This window comes from Ictalurus furcatus, chromosome 24, assembly GCF_023375685.1.
Source record: "Ictalurus furcatus strain D&B chromosome 24, Billie_1.0, whole genome shotgun sequence".
In the NCBI taxonomy this organism is placed as follows: domain Eukaryota; kingdom Metazoa; phylum Chordata; class Actinopteri; order Siluriformes; family Ictaluridae; genus Ictalurus; species Ictalurus furcatus.
Genome location: NC_071278.1, coordinates 1,842,512 through 1,858,569, shown reverse-complemented (window position 1 = coordinate 1,858,569; position 16,058 = coordinate 1,842,512). Strand labels below are relative to the sequence as shown.

Sequence of the window (16,058 nt, the reverse complement as noted above, 5' to 3'; positions counted from 1 at the left end):
GATTTAAGTTAGGTATGTAGGTAAGAAGGAACGACAGAAGGGAGGTAGGTTGGTAGGTAAGGGAAAGATGGAAGGAGTGTAGGTAGGAAAGAAGCTGCATAGGTAGGTGGGGAGGGAGATATAAAGTAAAGTTGGCGGAAAGAAAAGAACAAAGGGTGAAGGGTGGGAAGGAAGGTTGATGGAAGGAAGATGGGAAAGATGAAGGGCATGCAGAAAGGATGTAAAGAAGGAAGTAAGGTAGGTACATAGCAAGGTGGGTAGGTAGGAATGGAGGAAAGATGAAAAGAAAGACAGATGTAAGGTGGGTATGTAGGTAAGAATGAAAGACATAACTGAGGTAGGTTGATAAATGGGTAGGTAGGAAGGTAGAAAGGAAGATGGGTAGTTAGATGGAGTGAAGGTCGGGAGGAGGACAATGTGGGTGGATAGAAAGGTAAGTAGGACGGAAGAAAGAAATGTGGCTGGGAAGGAAAGACGGTAGGTAGGGGAAAATGGAAATCGAGAAGGTATATATACAGGAACAAAACAAAGCAAGGAAGGTGGGTAGGTAGAAAGGTATGCAGGTAGGTAGGAACGAAGGAAGGCAGGCAGAAAAGGTGGGTAGAGAGAAGGGAAGGAAGTCTGAAAGAAAGATGGCTAGGTAGCAAGGAGAAAATGGGACAGGAAAGACAGATGTAATGGATGTATGTACAGTATATATAAGAAGGAATGACAGGAGGGGAGAAGGCTGGTGTGTAGGCAAGAAGTAATCTAGGTGAAGGAAGGAAAGTAGGTAGGTAGGTAAGAATGTAGAGATATCTACTGATCTACTACAGTGTCATCAATTATTATTTGACGTTTGGAGAGAGACTGACCTTGTAGAATCCATCTCCTTCCTCAATCAGCTTGCTCAGGAGGACTATCATGATGTCTGGCTTGGAGGTGGCCATGGCCCACGTTGCTGGACCTGTAGCAAACAGGAAGTGAGCGGAGTCATGCTAACACGCTCGATGGGAACAGGCAGTTCATTCAAGGGCACCTCTGAAAGACGCAACATCTTTATATCTTTGTCTCTGGTAAATAATAAGAGATCAAATCCATATCGTCAGTGGTTCTCAATCTTGGTGGTGGAGCGCCATGCACTCTATTCCTATGTTCACAGTACTGTAGCAAGCGACATGTCACTTGCTAGGCGTGGCATGTCTGGCGTTTCTTGTAGTTCCAAATAGTTGTAATTAAACGGTTCTTAAGCAATTAAATACAATGCACTAATCAGTGAGGAACTGGTTGTTTGATTTACATGTTAACATGCTCGCTTCTTTGGCAGATTAGCAAAGCAGGCTAACTGTACTAACTATGTACTAGTACAATCGCCAGTGCTACCAACGATCTCCGGTATGTTCTTCCAGGCTTTAGAGGATTAGATGAATCCATGGTTGAAATTTTTTCTTCCATTTCAAAACCCAGATTGAAAACCACTGAAGAACAGAAACTCCATATAGCGATACACAAACAGTATACACAAAACGTCAGTAGTCCGGCAACAAAAGAAAGACAATGACTGATCACACAACCAAAATACAAGATGCACAACACATTCCCTTAGCTGTGCTCCCAGGGGTCAAAGGGTCAGGAGTACAGCGAATGGAAGGGGCTGAATCTCTGAATGAAGATTAATATACAAATCAGGAACTGCCTCCATGTTGTCCAGTCCTCCCAACCCCACCCCTACGTATACTAATAAGTATGGCATACTATGCTATCCTAAAACAGTGAGCATCCACATTGTGGAAAATTAGCCCTGATTACAAAAGAAAAGAGACTCATCCACCAACATTGGGGATACTGTCGATGTACCAGAACTCAGTTAGTGGCACTGCTTACCACTACTGTACACCTGTACGGGTGACGCTAACACAGGAGAGAATCTAGCTTTCACTGGTCACAGGAAGATGGGCGTCATGTTCTCAGCGATTTACTTAAAAGTAGCGTTTACCGTAGCAACCCAGATTTGTAAGATCACTTACATTAGTTGAGGTAGCCGGCTGGTATGCAAATTATCCCCCAAACAATTTGCATGATGGACTATTTTGTTAGATCACACACTCTGTTTGACACACTGGTACTGAGAAGGTCTCGGATTTAAAAGTAAATGGAGACAAGACAGATCAAGCAGGCAGAGCAGAAAGCACTGCAAACCATGCAACAAATGAGTCATGGAGTTTGGGAACACTAGACATGATTTCCTGAAGTGTTCATGTTGCGTAGAGAAAAAAATCCATCACCGTCATTCATGCATTTCCAGACATGCACTCATGCATATGTGACTTCAGGCTAGAACTTGACCAATCCCAAGAACCATGTTAGTTTCTTGCCCATCAAATCTCTGCTTACTAACCTCTGCTGTCTGGCAATGTTCTTCGCATGTTCTCCAACATTCCCCATGAATGTATTTCGATATGGTCACAACATAACGTATGCCCGGGGAACAATATTAGCTAAAGGCTAGCTGTCCAGTCTCAATTGCTGTTCGTTAATCTAAAGCCAGTGTAGTGTGGATTGTTCTTACTAATGCTGTGTTCGACTTAACTCGGAAGCCATGCTGATATGACATCGCTTGCTTGACTCAGGGTTGAGGAGATCGTCCCAACGTTCAGAGCAGGAATTCTGAGTTGTTTTTCTTTGTTCTCGTCAAATACGCTTTTGGACCAGTTCAAGCTGAGAGCAGCAGATCTTTTTTTTTTGTTTTGATGTCATCCATTTGATGAATAAGGAATAAAACACTTTGGGGCATGCTGTTACGGGAAAATAATCGGAGCAGTGTTACCATTAAAACAGATCTTCTGACCAACCAGAATCCAAAACCTTTCCTACTTGAAACCTTTCTAAAACTGATCTCCTGGGCTAGCCACTTAACTTAATGACTCCAGACTGACCTACATAGCAACAGTAACCGAGTGTGGGCGGGGCTTGGGATCGGTCTGTTATCTTGGCAGGCATCATAACGGCATACATCAAAGAGTATCATTGGACTGATTTGTGCTTCGGTCCACGAGCTTCTACGAGGACACCACATACAAGGAGACCATCAAAGAAGGGTACTGATGTGGAGTGGGTCACACATATACAAATAATGGTTGGAAATGGCAGATGAGGGCGCACACACAGGTGAGGAAGGGGTTTACCTCTGGCCCTGCTGGGGAGGGTCTGACATCCTGCTTATGGAGAGAGAGAGAGAGGGAGGTGAGGGGGAGGTCACGCAAGCGACAGGGAGACAGGGGAGTGGGGTGAACGAATCACCACGGGGTTAGAGGTCCGATGTCGGCCCGGAGAGAGGGATAAGTAAGATTCAGGAAGAGAGACAGAACCAAGTGAGAGGTGTGAAAAGGCGTGAAATGAGAGGAGAAGAAGAGCAGCGAACGCACAGCAGGGTTAAAAGCAGGAGCAGCAGCATTAGTGGCCTCTCTCAGTACACACTGATGATGAATCACCGCTATGTCGGTGCATTCGGCTGAAATGAAACACCGGGGTTTTGGTGTAGTGTAACGTTTATAGAATGTTTTCAAAACATGTATTTACTTCACCAGATCTCTTTAGTTAAAGCCGTTGCATGAAGTAAATCCATACAGACACACCACTGCATTAACATCCAGCTATTTCTGATAATACAAGATACAAGCAGCGATTAAGGGCCCAAGCACTTTCAGGCCCCACAACTTCCCCACGACAGAAGAAGACCAGAAGCCATTAGGACCATCGGTGGTTGTTCTTAAAGAGATGTACTCCATTTGAAGGCAAAAGGTCAAGTTGTTGCAGAGTTACTGCCTCAGTTCCTGTTTGGTAACTTCGCCTTCGAATCTGTTTGTGCGTTACGGACGAAGCGTCTCGAATATAAAAAAACTTTCGGGTTGGCCTCAAACCATAGTTACCACGGTGTTCCACCATGACGTACCATCGTGAAACCCTGGAAGTGCTGTAACGGTTTTAGAAGTCATTCATTTAGCCCGTGCACTTTTCTGTATTTTTACTGCAGATGTATGAGCTTTGATCTGAACATGGCATGGATCACACGCCTACAATAAACAATGCTGTTTGCTCATCCGTTTTTAAAGCTATTTTACACACGGGATTAACACTTTCATTAAAAAAAACAACAACAATTCTTTCTATTCATTTTTTTTTTTGGAATTACACAGAGGAGGAATAAAAGCCTCAGAACTGAATAAGAACTGGACGAAGGCTTTATTTTCCACTATGAGTTCATTTTTAAAAAGTGCTTTTACTTTTGCGTATTCACTTTATGTTGATAGAGCATCCCCTCGTCGCGGTCTCGTCTCATTTACAGTTATGTACTTTGATTTCTATTGCATAGATATTTTGGTTGGTTATACATAAAATTATAATTTAAAAAAATCACATACATCTAAAAAAAAAACAAAACAAAAAACAAACAGACAATATTATATTAACAGATGTGGTTTGTCTTGGGGATAAATACTTCTTCCTCCCGTATAAAATCACACAAATAAATAACAGATAAATGTGGATGCTTTTTTTTTTTAAACAATGTAAACAAACAAACAAATAAATAAATAAAGCATAGCATGAAGAAGCCTCTACCTGAATTGTTTATTAATCCTTATATTTAATAATAAATAAATAAATAAATAAATAAAGGTCCCATTCATATTATTACTAGAAATATATGACTTAGAGTGAAAAATAAAATGCTATATTGTTTTTAACTTTAAGACTTGACTGAGAAATTGAATACACTATACACTCACACATAGTTAAGTAAGGTTTTATGCTAATTAATATTTAAATGCACTCTTTCTTACCTGTCCTGAGTTGTAATATGGAAATGTATGGAATATGCACTTATTGAAACTGATTATTAGTGTCAGTGCTGTGGTGTGCTCCACTTAAAACGTCCTCCTGCTTGTCTGCCTTCATTCCTCCAGCTCCCTGTCTTATTGTCCTGTCTCTCTCTCTCTCTCTCTCTCTCTCTTTCTCTCTCGCTCGCTCTCTCTCTCTTACCTATCTTGGCACCCTTCTTCAGCAGGGCCACCACCACCGATGTGTTCCTGCAGCCCACGGCTCGGTCCAGAGGCCTCATGCCGCTGTAGTCCACATGCTCGATCATGGCGCCGTGCTCCACCAGGAACTGTACCTGTGCAAAACAAACACACACACACACACATCGAAGGCTTAGCATTTCAGTCCCATTACTAAGGCACAGGAAATCCATATAAGGGCAGGGGAAATGTTCTCACCACTTCCGAGTCTCCGTAGAAGGCGGCGAGGTCCAGCGGCGTACGGCCGCTCTTGTCGGCGTGAGCCGTCTCCGCTCCTCTCTCCACCAACGTGCGGACCAATGGGAGGTGGCCTTTCAGACACGCCCAGCTCAGTGCCGTGAGCCCCTCTTTATCCATCAGAGCCAACGAAGCACCTGTGGGCGGAGTCACAGGGGTCAGTGATGAGAGACAGGTCCTGTCCTGTACGAGTCCCTGTGAACCAGCTGTTACTATAGAAACGATACCGTAATAGAACAAGCGCGTTGATTGAAAGAAGGAGTTGTAGAAAATGAATCAACTCCTCCTCGGCTCTCGACTGTGCCGTTCGCGGACGCGCTATGGTGCTAGCGTTAGCGTGTTGTGAGAACACACACTCACCCTGCTCCAGCAGGAACTCTGCCGTGGCCAGGTGACCCTCAGACGCGGCCACCATCAGAGGAGTGCGGCCCTGTTTATCTGCCATGTTCACATCGGCGCCGTGATTCTGAAGCAGTTCCACAATCTACACACACACACACACACACACACACACACACAGAATAATGATACAGGTGGCATCTCAACTCTGTCACCAAAATGTGAACTTAATAGAGGACCCCTCCTATGCTATGGGGCAGTCAGTGTGTGTGTGTGTGTGTGTGTGTGTGTGTGTGTGTGTGTGTGTCTCACCTGCCAGTGGCCCTGACGGACGGCGCTGAACAGCGGCACGATACCACGGCGGTTAGGCTGAGACACGGCGGCTCCCTGCTCCAACAACAACCTACACACATCCAACTTCCCTCTGCCTGCTGCTGCAGTCAGAGCTGAGAGTGAGACAGACAGACAGACAGACGGACAGACAGACAGACAGAGAAAGAGAGAGACAGATAGTGAGAGTAGAGAGTGAGAGAGATACAGACAAAGAGACAGACATAGTGAGAGACAGAGAAAACTTTCAGAAAACATGTATAATATTTATTTACTTCTAAACAACACACACACACACACACACACACACACACACACACACACCTGTTTCTCCCCACAGTGTGTCGAAGCTGTTGATGTGAGGGCGCTCCTCCTCATCCTCGTCTTTCTCTGGAAGGTCCAGCAAGTATGAAGCAATCTACACACACACACATACATGCAGGAGTGTGAGTGCTTGGTCTAGGCTGTGTGTGTGTGTGTGTGTGTGAGAGAGAGAGAGAGAGTACCTCAGTATAACCCATGCTAGCGGCTGCTATAAGAGCCTGCTGTACAGCGTGTGTTTTGCTGAACGCCACCTCAGAGTTCCACTCACACTCCAGCAGGAACTTCACCACCTCCAGGTGTCCTCTCAGAGCTGCGTGCACCAGGGGACACTGACCGTTCCTGTCCACATGGTCCACCTAACACACACACACACACACACACACACACACACACACACCTGCTTTATTAACATCAAATCTTTTAAAGTCAACTGTAACTCAAAGAACATCCATAAACAGAATAAGAGACTGAAGAAGTGAAATATGATCCATCCATCTTTCAGCCATCATCCATCCATCCATCCATCTTTCACCGATCATACATCCATCCATCCATCCATCCATCATCCGTCCATCCATCTTTCACCCATCATACATCCATCCATCTTTCACCCATCATCCATCCATCCATCCATCTTTCACCCATCATACATCCATCCATCCATCTTTCACCATCATACATCCATCCATCCATCCATCATCCGTCCATCCATCTTTCACCCATCATCCATCCATCCATCCATCTTTCACCCATCATACATCCATCCATCCATCATCATCCGTCCATCCATCTTTCACCCATCATCCATCCATCCATCTTTCACCCATCATCCATCCATCCATCAATCATCCATCCATCCATCTTTCACCCATCATACATCCATCCATCCATCCATCATCCGTCCATCCATCTTTCACCCATCATACATCCATCCATCCATCTTTCACCCATCATACATCCATCCATCTTTCACCCATCATCCATCCATCCATCATCCATCCATCCATCCATCTTTCACCCATCATCCATCCATCCATCATCCATCCATCCATCCATCTTTCACCCATCATACATCCATCCATCCATCATCCATCCCTCCATCCATCATCCAAAATCCATTTATTCCTCCATCCATCTTTCACAAATCCATCCATTCATCTATCCATTCATCCACATCCTTCTGTCCAGCCTTTGAATCATCCTTGCATCCATTTCTACTTCACAAATCCATCCATTGCTCCATTCTTCCTATCTAACTCCCTCTATCTATCCATCCATCCATCCATCCTTCCTTACAAATCCTTTTACCCAACCATCCATCAATCCATCCTTTCCAACTCCCTCCATCTTTCACAAATCTCTCTCTCCCTCCATCCATCCATTCATCCATTCATCATTATTTATAAATCCTTTTACTCAACCCTCTATCAAATCATCCTCTCTAACTCCATCAATCCATCCACCCTTTCCAACTCCATCAATCTTTAACAAATCTCTCCATCCCTCCATCCATCCATCAATCATTCTTTACAAATCCTTTAACCCAAACATCTATCAATCCATCCTTTTCTAAATCCATCCATTCATACTGCACACATCCTTCTATCCTTTACAACTCCAACCACCCATTCTTCTATTCATCCTTTACAAACCCATCCATCCACCTATCCATCCTTCAGCATTACTGTGCATGTACAGAGAATCAGCCACGTGATTAGAGTAAGATCAGTGTTTTTATTTATCAGGTGGATCTACAGCACTCTCACAGTTCGGGAAATTCATTATTACACTATTAAATCACAGCTGCTCACACAACCTCCACCATCGCCGCTCAAACCCCCACTACTGACCTGTGCGTTCTTTGAGCAGAGGGTGGTGATGATGGTCAGGTGACCGGCGGCGGCTGCGTAGCCCAGAGGTGTGAGGCCGCTCTCCGATGCTCCGTTAACGTCAGCGCCAAACTCCAGCAACAGCATCACCATCTCCACATAACCCAGGTGTGCATACGCACACAGAACCGGAGCGTTGTTCAACACCTCCGTACGATAGTTCACGTTGGCTCCGCCCAGAATGAGCAAACGAGAGACCTACATCAGAAAGAGAGAGAGAGAGAGAGAGAGAGAGAGAGAGAGAGAGAGAGAGAGACATATGAGCTGAATGTGATCTAGGGTCAGATTTCAACCAATCATATCTTAGCAACCGTAACTAGGCATTGTGTGAAAACACAAACGGATTCATGCTGCTATTTTGTGTGAGATGGGATGGTGTTGGTGATGATGGTGAAATAGTGTTGGTTCTAGTGTTAGTGTGGTTGGTGATGGTGAAATGGAGTTGGTGTTAGTGATGGTGAGATGGTGATGGTGTTAGTGATTGTGAGATGGTGATGGTGTTAGTGATGGTGGTGAGATGGTGTTGGTGATACAGTTTGGTATTGGTGGTGTTGGTGGTGTTGGTGAGATGGTGTTGGTATTAGTGATGGTGGTGATGAGATGGTGTTGGTGATACAAATTTGGTGTTGGTGAGATGCTGTTGGCGATGGTGGTGTTGGTGATGGTAAGGTGATGCTGAGTTGGAGTTGGTTTTAGTGATGGTGGTGATGAGATGGTGTTGGTGTTGGTGGTGTTGCTAGTGATGGTGATGAGATGGTGTTGGTGATGGTGGTGTTGCTAGTGATGGTGATGGTGAGGTGGTGTTGGTTTTAGTGATGGTGGTGATGAGATGGTGTTGGTGTTGGTGGTGTTGCTAGTGATGGTGATGAGATGGTGTTGGTAGTGATGGTGGTGTTGCTAGTGATGGTGATGGTGAGGTGGTGTTGGTTTTAGTGATGGTGGTGATGAGATGGTGTTGGTGTTGGTGGTGTTGCTAGTGATGGTGATGAGATGGTGTTGGTGATGGTGGTGTTGCTAGTGATGGTGATGGTGAGGTGGTGTTGGTTTTAGTGATGGTGGTGATGAGATGGTGTTGGTGTTGGTGGTGTTGCTAGTGATGGTGATGAGATGGTGTTGGTGATGGTGGTGTTGCTAGTGATGGTGATGGTGAGGTGGTGTTGGTTTTAGTGATGGTGGTGATGAGATGGTGTTGGTGTTGGTGGTGTTGCTAGTGATGGTGATGAGATGGTGTTGGTGATGGTGGTGTTGCTAGTGATGGTGATGGTGAGGTGGTGTTGGTTTTAGTGATGGTGGTGATGAGATGGTGTTGGTGTTGGTGGTGTTGCTAGTGATGGTGATGAGATGGTGTTGGTGATGGTGGTGTTGCTAGTGATGGTGATGGTGAGGTGGTGTTGGTTTTAGTGATGGTGGTGATGAGATGGTGTTGGTGTTGGTGGTGTTGCTAGTGATGGTGATGAGATGGTGTTGGTAGTGATGGTGGTGTTGCTAGTGATGGTGATGGTGAGGTGGTGTTGGTTTTAGTGATGGTGGTGATGAGATGGTGTTGGTGTTGGTGGTGTTGCTAGTGATGGTGATGAGATGGTGTTGGTAGTGATGGTGGTGTTGCTAGTGATGGTGATGGTGAGGTGGTGTTGGTTTTAGTGATGGTGGTGATGAGATGGTGTTGGTGTTGGTGGTGTTGCTAGTGATGGTGATGAGATGGTGTTGGTGATGGTGGTGTTGCTAGTGATGGTGATGGTGAGGTGGTGTTGGTTTTAGTGATGGTGGTGATGAGATGGTGTTGGTGTTGGTGGTGTTGCTAGTGATGGTGAGGTGGTGTTGGTTTTAGTGATGGTGGTGATGAGATGGTGTTGGTGTTGGTGGTGTTGCTAGTGATGGTGATGAGATGGTGTTGGTGATGGTGGTGTTGCTAGTGATGGTGAGGTGGTGTTGGTTTTAGTGATGGTGGTGATGAGATGGTGTTGGTGATGGTGGTGTTGCTAGTGATGGTGATGGTGAGGTGGTGTTGGTTTTAGTGATGGTGGTGATGAGATGGTGTTGGTGTTGGTGGTGTTGCTAGTGATGGTGATGAGATGGTGTTGGTGATGGTGGTGTTGCTAGTGATGGTGAGGTGGTGTTGGTTTTAGTGATGGTGGTGATGAGATGGTGTTGGTGATGGTGGTGTTGCTAGTGATGGTGATGGTGAGGTGGTGTTGGTTTTAGTGATGGTGGTGATGAGATGGTGTTGGTGTTGGTGGTGTTGCTAGTGATGGTGATGAGATGGTGTTGGTGATGGTGGTGTTGCTAGTGATGGTGAGGTGGTGTTGGTTTTAGTGATGGTGGTGATGAGATGGTGTTGGTGATGGTGGTGTTGCTAGTGATGGTGAGGTGGTGTTGGTTTTAGTGATGGTGGTGATGAGATGGTGTTGGTGTTGGTGGTGTTGCTAGTGATGGTGATGAGATGGTGTTGGTGATGGTGAGGTGGTGTTGGTTTTAGTGATGGTGGTGATGAGATGGTGTTAGTGATACGGATTTGGTGTTGGTGAGATGGTGTTGGCGATGGCGAGGTGATGCTGAGAGGTGTTGGTGGTGTTGCTGGTGATGGTGATGAGATGGTGTTGGAGATGGTGAGGTGGTGATGGTGTTAGTGATGGTGGTGATGCGATGGTGTTGGTGATACGGATTTGGTGTTATGTGATGAGATGGTGTTGGTGGTGTTGCTAGTGATGGTGATGAGATGGTGTTGGTGATGGTGGTGTTGCTAGTGATGGTGATGGTGAGGTGGTGTTGGTTTTAGTGATGGTGGTGATGAGATGGTGTTGGTGTTGGTGGTGTTGCTAGTGATGGTGATGAGATGGTGTTGGTAGTGATGGTGGTGTTGCTAGTGATGGTGATGGTGAGGTGGTGTTGGTTTTAGTGATGGTGGTGATGAGATGGTGTTGGTGTTGGTGGTGTTGCTAGTGATGGTGATGAGATGGTGTTGGTGATGGTGGTGTTGCTAGTGATGGTGATGGTGAGGTGGTGTTGGTTTTAGTGATGGTGGTGATGAGATGGTGTTGGTGTTGGTGGTGTTGCTAGTGATGGTGAGGTGGTGTTGGTTTTAGTGATGGTGGTGATGAGATGGTGTTGGTGTTGGTGGTGTTGCTAGTGATGGTGATGAGATGGTGTTGGTGATGGTGGTGTTGCTAGTGATGGTGATGGTGAGGTGGTGTTGGTTTTAGTGATGGTGGTGATGAGATGGTGTTGGTGATGGTGGTGTTGCTAGTGATGGTGAGGTGGTGTTGGTTTTAGTGATGGTGGTGATGAGATGGTGTTGGTGATGGTGGTGTTGCTAGTGATGGTGATGGTGAGGTGGTGTTGGTTTTAGTGATGGTGGTGATGAGATGGTGTTGGTGTTGGTGGTGTTGCTAGTGATGGTGATGAGATGGTGTTGGTGATGGTGGTGTTGCTAGTGATGGTGAGGTGGTGTTGGTTTTAGTGATGGTGGTGATGAGATGGTGTTGGTGATGGTGGTGTTGCTAGTGATGGTGAGGTGGTGTTGGTTTTAGTGATGGTGGTGATGAGATGGTGTTGGTGTTGGTGGTGTTGCTAGTGATGGTGATGAGATGGTGTTGGTGATGGTGAGGTGGTGTTGGTTTTAGTGATGGTGGTGATGAGATGGTGTTAGTGATACGGATTTGGTGTTGGTGAGATGGTGTTGGCGATGGCGAGGTGATGCTGAGAGGTGTTGGTGGTGTTGCTGGTGATGGTGATGAGATGGTGTTGGAGATGGTGAGGTGGTGATGATGTTATGTGATGAGATGGTGTTGGTGATGGTGAGGTGGTGATGGTGTTAGTGATGGTGGTGATGCGATGGTGTTGGTGATACGGATTTGGTGTTATGTGATGAGATGGTGTTGGTGGTGTTGATGATGGTCAGATGGTGTTACCTTGATGTTGGGGGTGTAGAGGTTGCGCAGGGATGCGAGAGCAGCAGACAGACCCTCTGTACTGTATGACACCCACAGCCCCTGCAGCACAGACGAGGAAACCCCGACCCTCTTACTCAGACCCTGTGAGGAAAAAAAAACATTCCATCAAAACGAGCATTCCTGAGATTCTGGGTGTTAATGTGTGTGTTAGCTTTGTGTCACGCTAAGCTTAAATGTACAAGTGTCTGTGTGTGTGTGTGTGTGTGTGTGTGTACCTTGAAGATGTGTGCTTTGAGAATGTGGTGGCCGAGCTCGATGGTTTGCTGACGATTCAGTTTGCCGTCCTGCCGCGAGAACCAGAAGGCTAGCAGTGTGTGACCACTCCTACACACACACACACACACACACACACACACACACACAGATCATGACATTAGAATCACCATTATATAAACAGCATCACAATTAATATATAAAGAATATTTTAAAGAATTACGAATGCCCTTTCCTGACCTTTACAGAATTACATTTTTTTCCCCCATTAAACTGAAAAAAAAACGTAGGTTTTATTTGTTTCATTTTTAATAATAAATTCTAAACTGAGCACATTACATAAACTCCACATATTTCCAGAGATACTCTACTTTAACTCTTTAAACAAACAAAAATGTCTTTTCTGTTAAATTCTACACAATCAACCCATAATATCTAAACAAGCAAACAAACAATCAAATAAATACATTAATAAATAAATAAAACATTAAAATAAATAAGTAGCATATTAGACATATGAAATTAATTGAGTCTAAGAACCAGCTAAGAAATGATACTAAAATAGGTTAATAAACTAGCTAATTAATTATGTGTAATTAAAGTGTAGCTTTTAATTCTATGCATAAGCAAACGTATACTTACAGACAAACAAACAAACAAATAATACCCAAGGAATGAATTATTTTGTAAATAAAAACTCTAAAAAAAAATAAAATACATTAATAGTACGTTAAACGCATGTAATTAATGATGTGTATCTTTAAAAGATAAGCATAAGCAAAATGACACTACAAACAAACTCAAAGTAAATTAAAATAAATAAATAAACAGTATATTAAATACAATATTTATAGTATATGTAACGGCCCAAATGTTTGTTGTGCTCGATAGAACAGCTAATTAATGAAGTGTATTTTTTTTAAATGTAGTAATTATTTCGTTTACACTTAGGATGTAAATAAACACTTAGTCAATTAAGTATTCTATTAATGAATTTTTGAACAAAAGCGTCCTGATCAATAAACCTGATATCGGATATCAGCTGTAGCTATGCTAATTAATACTGCAGATCATGAATTATGATTAATTGCAGCGCAGTTAATAAAATATATAAAGAAAAAAGGACCTACTGTACCTAAAGAGAATATTAATCATGTGCATGCATTTGTTCAAGGTGTTTTAAAGAATTCACGGCCTTTGACCTCTGACCTGGGGTCACAGAGGAACTTGGTCTTCTCTCCGTCCTCTCTCCAGATGAGCCACTCTCTGAAAGAGGCGTGGACGAACATGCGCGTGCCGTCCCTCCTCTTTGTGAGGAAGGGTGCGAGGAGCTCGGCGCGCTGCTGGAAGTCGTCCCAGTGGAGCGCCGTGCCGCGTACGACCCCCGCGTTCACCGCCCCCAACGCCTGCTCGTCCGTCAGCGGGTGCAGAGACGCCACGGCCACGTTGAGCAGCGGCAGCACTCGCTCGAACGATGACTGCGTGGGGAAACGCATGTTCAGCAGCAGCAGGTACACCTCGGCCAGGCTCACCGGCACCACCTGAGTAATAAATAAATAAATAAACAAACAAACAAACAAACAAACAAACCACTGATAAACACCATGAAATATACAAATACTACAAATATAGATCTCCGCTAAGTATACTAACCTCACACCAGTATCTCAGGCTATGCTAGGCTTTGCTAACATGCTAAAACTTCCAGGTATGCTAATTTCACAACACGCTACCCTTGAAATCAGGCAACGCTAAGCTCATACTTGGCTACGCTAACAGCACACTGGTCCACGCTAACCCCATGTTGCCCTGGAAAGAAGGAGTTCGGTGCTGACCTTATAGCTGGAGCTCTTTAGGACCAGGTAGCCCTTTTCGATCAGGTCGAGCGTCAGCTTCAGGTACAGGTACGAGCCGCGGCTCAGGCCTTTCAGGTGAGCGCTGAGTTTGGCGAAGGCGGCGTTGTCCAGCTTCCCGTTCAGCGCCACGTTGTTTTGGATCTCCTGGCTGGAGTGCAGGCGGTGCAGGATGTAACCCTGCAGGTCCGAATCGATGGCGTCGCTCTCGTCCAGACGGTCCAGAGAGATCCGGTGGAACGGCAGCGGCCGAGTGACGTCCTAACGGAGAAGGAGAGGGGGGAAGGGTTTAAATGCTGTGTGGTTAGTCATACTAACTACATGCCAGTCTGTAGTAATTCACACCAAGCCAGGCTAACCTGTAGGTAGGTAGCATTACTTACCTACTAAGCTAACAACAATCTATGCTAACATCATGCTAGACTGTACTAACTTTACACTAAACACGCTACAGACTATGCTAACATGCTAAAACCATCAAGAAACTCAAGGCCATGGAAAATAATGAGGTTATTAGTTATGCTAACATCACGTCAGTCTATGCTAGCTTCACTTCAGGCGAGGCTAACATGCCAAAATCACTCGTTCTCTCTGAGTGTGTGTGTGTGTGTGTATGTGTGTGTGTGAGAATCATACACACACCTGTAGCGAAGTCCTGACCGTCACCACCAGTTTAAGCCACGGAGGGAAACGCTCGATGGTTTTACACAGGAAGGAGACGATCGTGTCGCCGTAATCCGGTTTGTGGAACTCGGCTTCGTTCAGGCCGTCGATCAGGACGATCAGGTCTTCGTCGCATGCCACCTTACGCTCTGAAACAGCACCATGCACAACATTTACTGCGCTAGATTTCCTCACGCAACTCAGGAATACACCGCCTTGAGTGCTTGAGCGCTTGAGCGCTTCTTCGCAAACTAGCGAGTTTAACAAGAGCGGATTAACTGCTAATATTACTTAGCCTCATACCAGTCTATGCTAACGCTCGAAATCCAAAGTGTCAACTTAGGACTGTAGAAAGTGATTAGCCCTAATGGTTAATTATGCTAACAATGTACCAGCCTACCAGCTAGGCCATGCTAAAACAATCAATCAACTTATCGATTGAAGCTGTAGCGCTAACAGTATTATCATCCCATACCATTCTTTGCTAACCTCATGCTAGTCCTACGCTAACCTCACGCCACATCTAGCTTGCTAGCAGCGATTTCGCCACGCGGTAGTGAATGTCTCGCTCTGATCAAGTCGTTTCAAACGGATTTAATGCACTCGTGCAGTCGCGAACGCCGCAGAGGTGCAGTGGACACAGTTTAGCAAGCAGAATGACTCGGCGATTCTTTTCCCACTGATGTTAGCGTGAACAGAGACCAGTCGGGTGAAGAGACGACGACGACGCGGCTCGCGTTTCTGAAATGCTGAGGTTGATATACATTTACAGCGCAGTATAAATGTGTGTGTGTGTGTGTGTATATATACACACCCCTGTGCAGCGCGTGCAGCGGTTCGAGCAGGCCGCGGCTGAAGGCCGTGATCGGTTCCTGGACGCAGGAGCGCAGGCTGAGGAGGCTCTGTAGGTGCGGCTGTCGCAGCAGGAGCTCTCTGTATGCCTGCAGCTGAGGGGCTCGACACAGCAACGCCGCGATGTTGTGTACGAACTCCGGCACCAGACACGTGTACGCGTTATCCGCCTGGCAGTAGTGATACGCCACCACCTGCGCACACACACACACACCCCCACACAAACACATTCAGATTTAGTTTACGTTAACCGATGTTCCTCGTCACCTTTAATCAGGGCTGTACTTGAGTTTCAGTTTGACGTATCGTTGTTTCCTCGCTGTCCTTATTCATGCGGTTATCACGTGTAGT

General features: G+C 45.4%; 1 protein-coding gene across 4 annotated transcripts in view; it reads right to left on the bottom strand.

Annotated features, from left to right (window-relative positions):
- The window catches only part of tanc2a (tetratricopeptide repeat, ankyrin repeat and coiled-coil containing 2a), a 131,477-nt gene that overhangs the window by 6,229 nt on the left and 109,190 nt on the right, over window positions 1–16,058 (bottom strand). For all 4 annotated transcript variants that reach the window (XM_053613353.1, XM_053613354.1, XM_053613351.1 and 1 more), the window contains 14 exons: window positions 15,670–15,901; window positions 14,835–15,004; window positions 14,175–14,453; window positions 13,549–13,880; window positions 12,342–12,450; window positions 12,085–12,207; window positions 8,138–8,374; window positions 6,470–6,643; window positions 6,288–6,381; window positions 5,946–6,079; window positions 5,655–5,778; window positions 5,256–5,431; window positions 5,020–5,152; window positions 855–946 (listed from right to left, as the gene is read on the bottom strand). In XM_053613353.1, coding sequence (XP_053469328.1) covers window positions 855–946; window positions 5,020–5,152; window positions 5,256–5,431; window positions 5,655–5,778; window positions 5,946–6,079; window positions 6,288–6,381; window positions 6,470–6,643; window positions 8,138–8,374; window positions 12,085–12,207; window positions 12,342–12,450; window positions 13,549–13,880; window positions 14,175–14,453; window positions 14,835–15,004; window positions 15,670–15,901 — 2,409 coding nt within the window. The remainder of the gene's footprint in view (window positions 1–854; window positions 947–5,019; window positions 5,153–5,255; window positions 5,432–5,654; window positions 5,779–5,945; window positions 6,080–6,287; window positions 6,382–6,469; window positions 6,644–8,137; window positions 8,375–12,084; window positions 12,208–12,341; window positions 12,451–13,548; window positions 13,881–14,174; window positions 14,454–14,834; window positions 15,005–15,669; window positions 15,902–16,058) is intronic.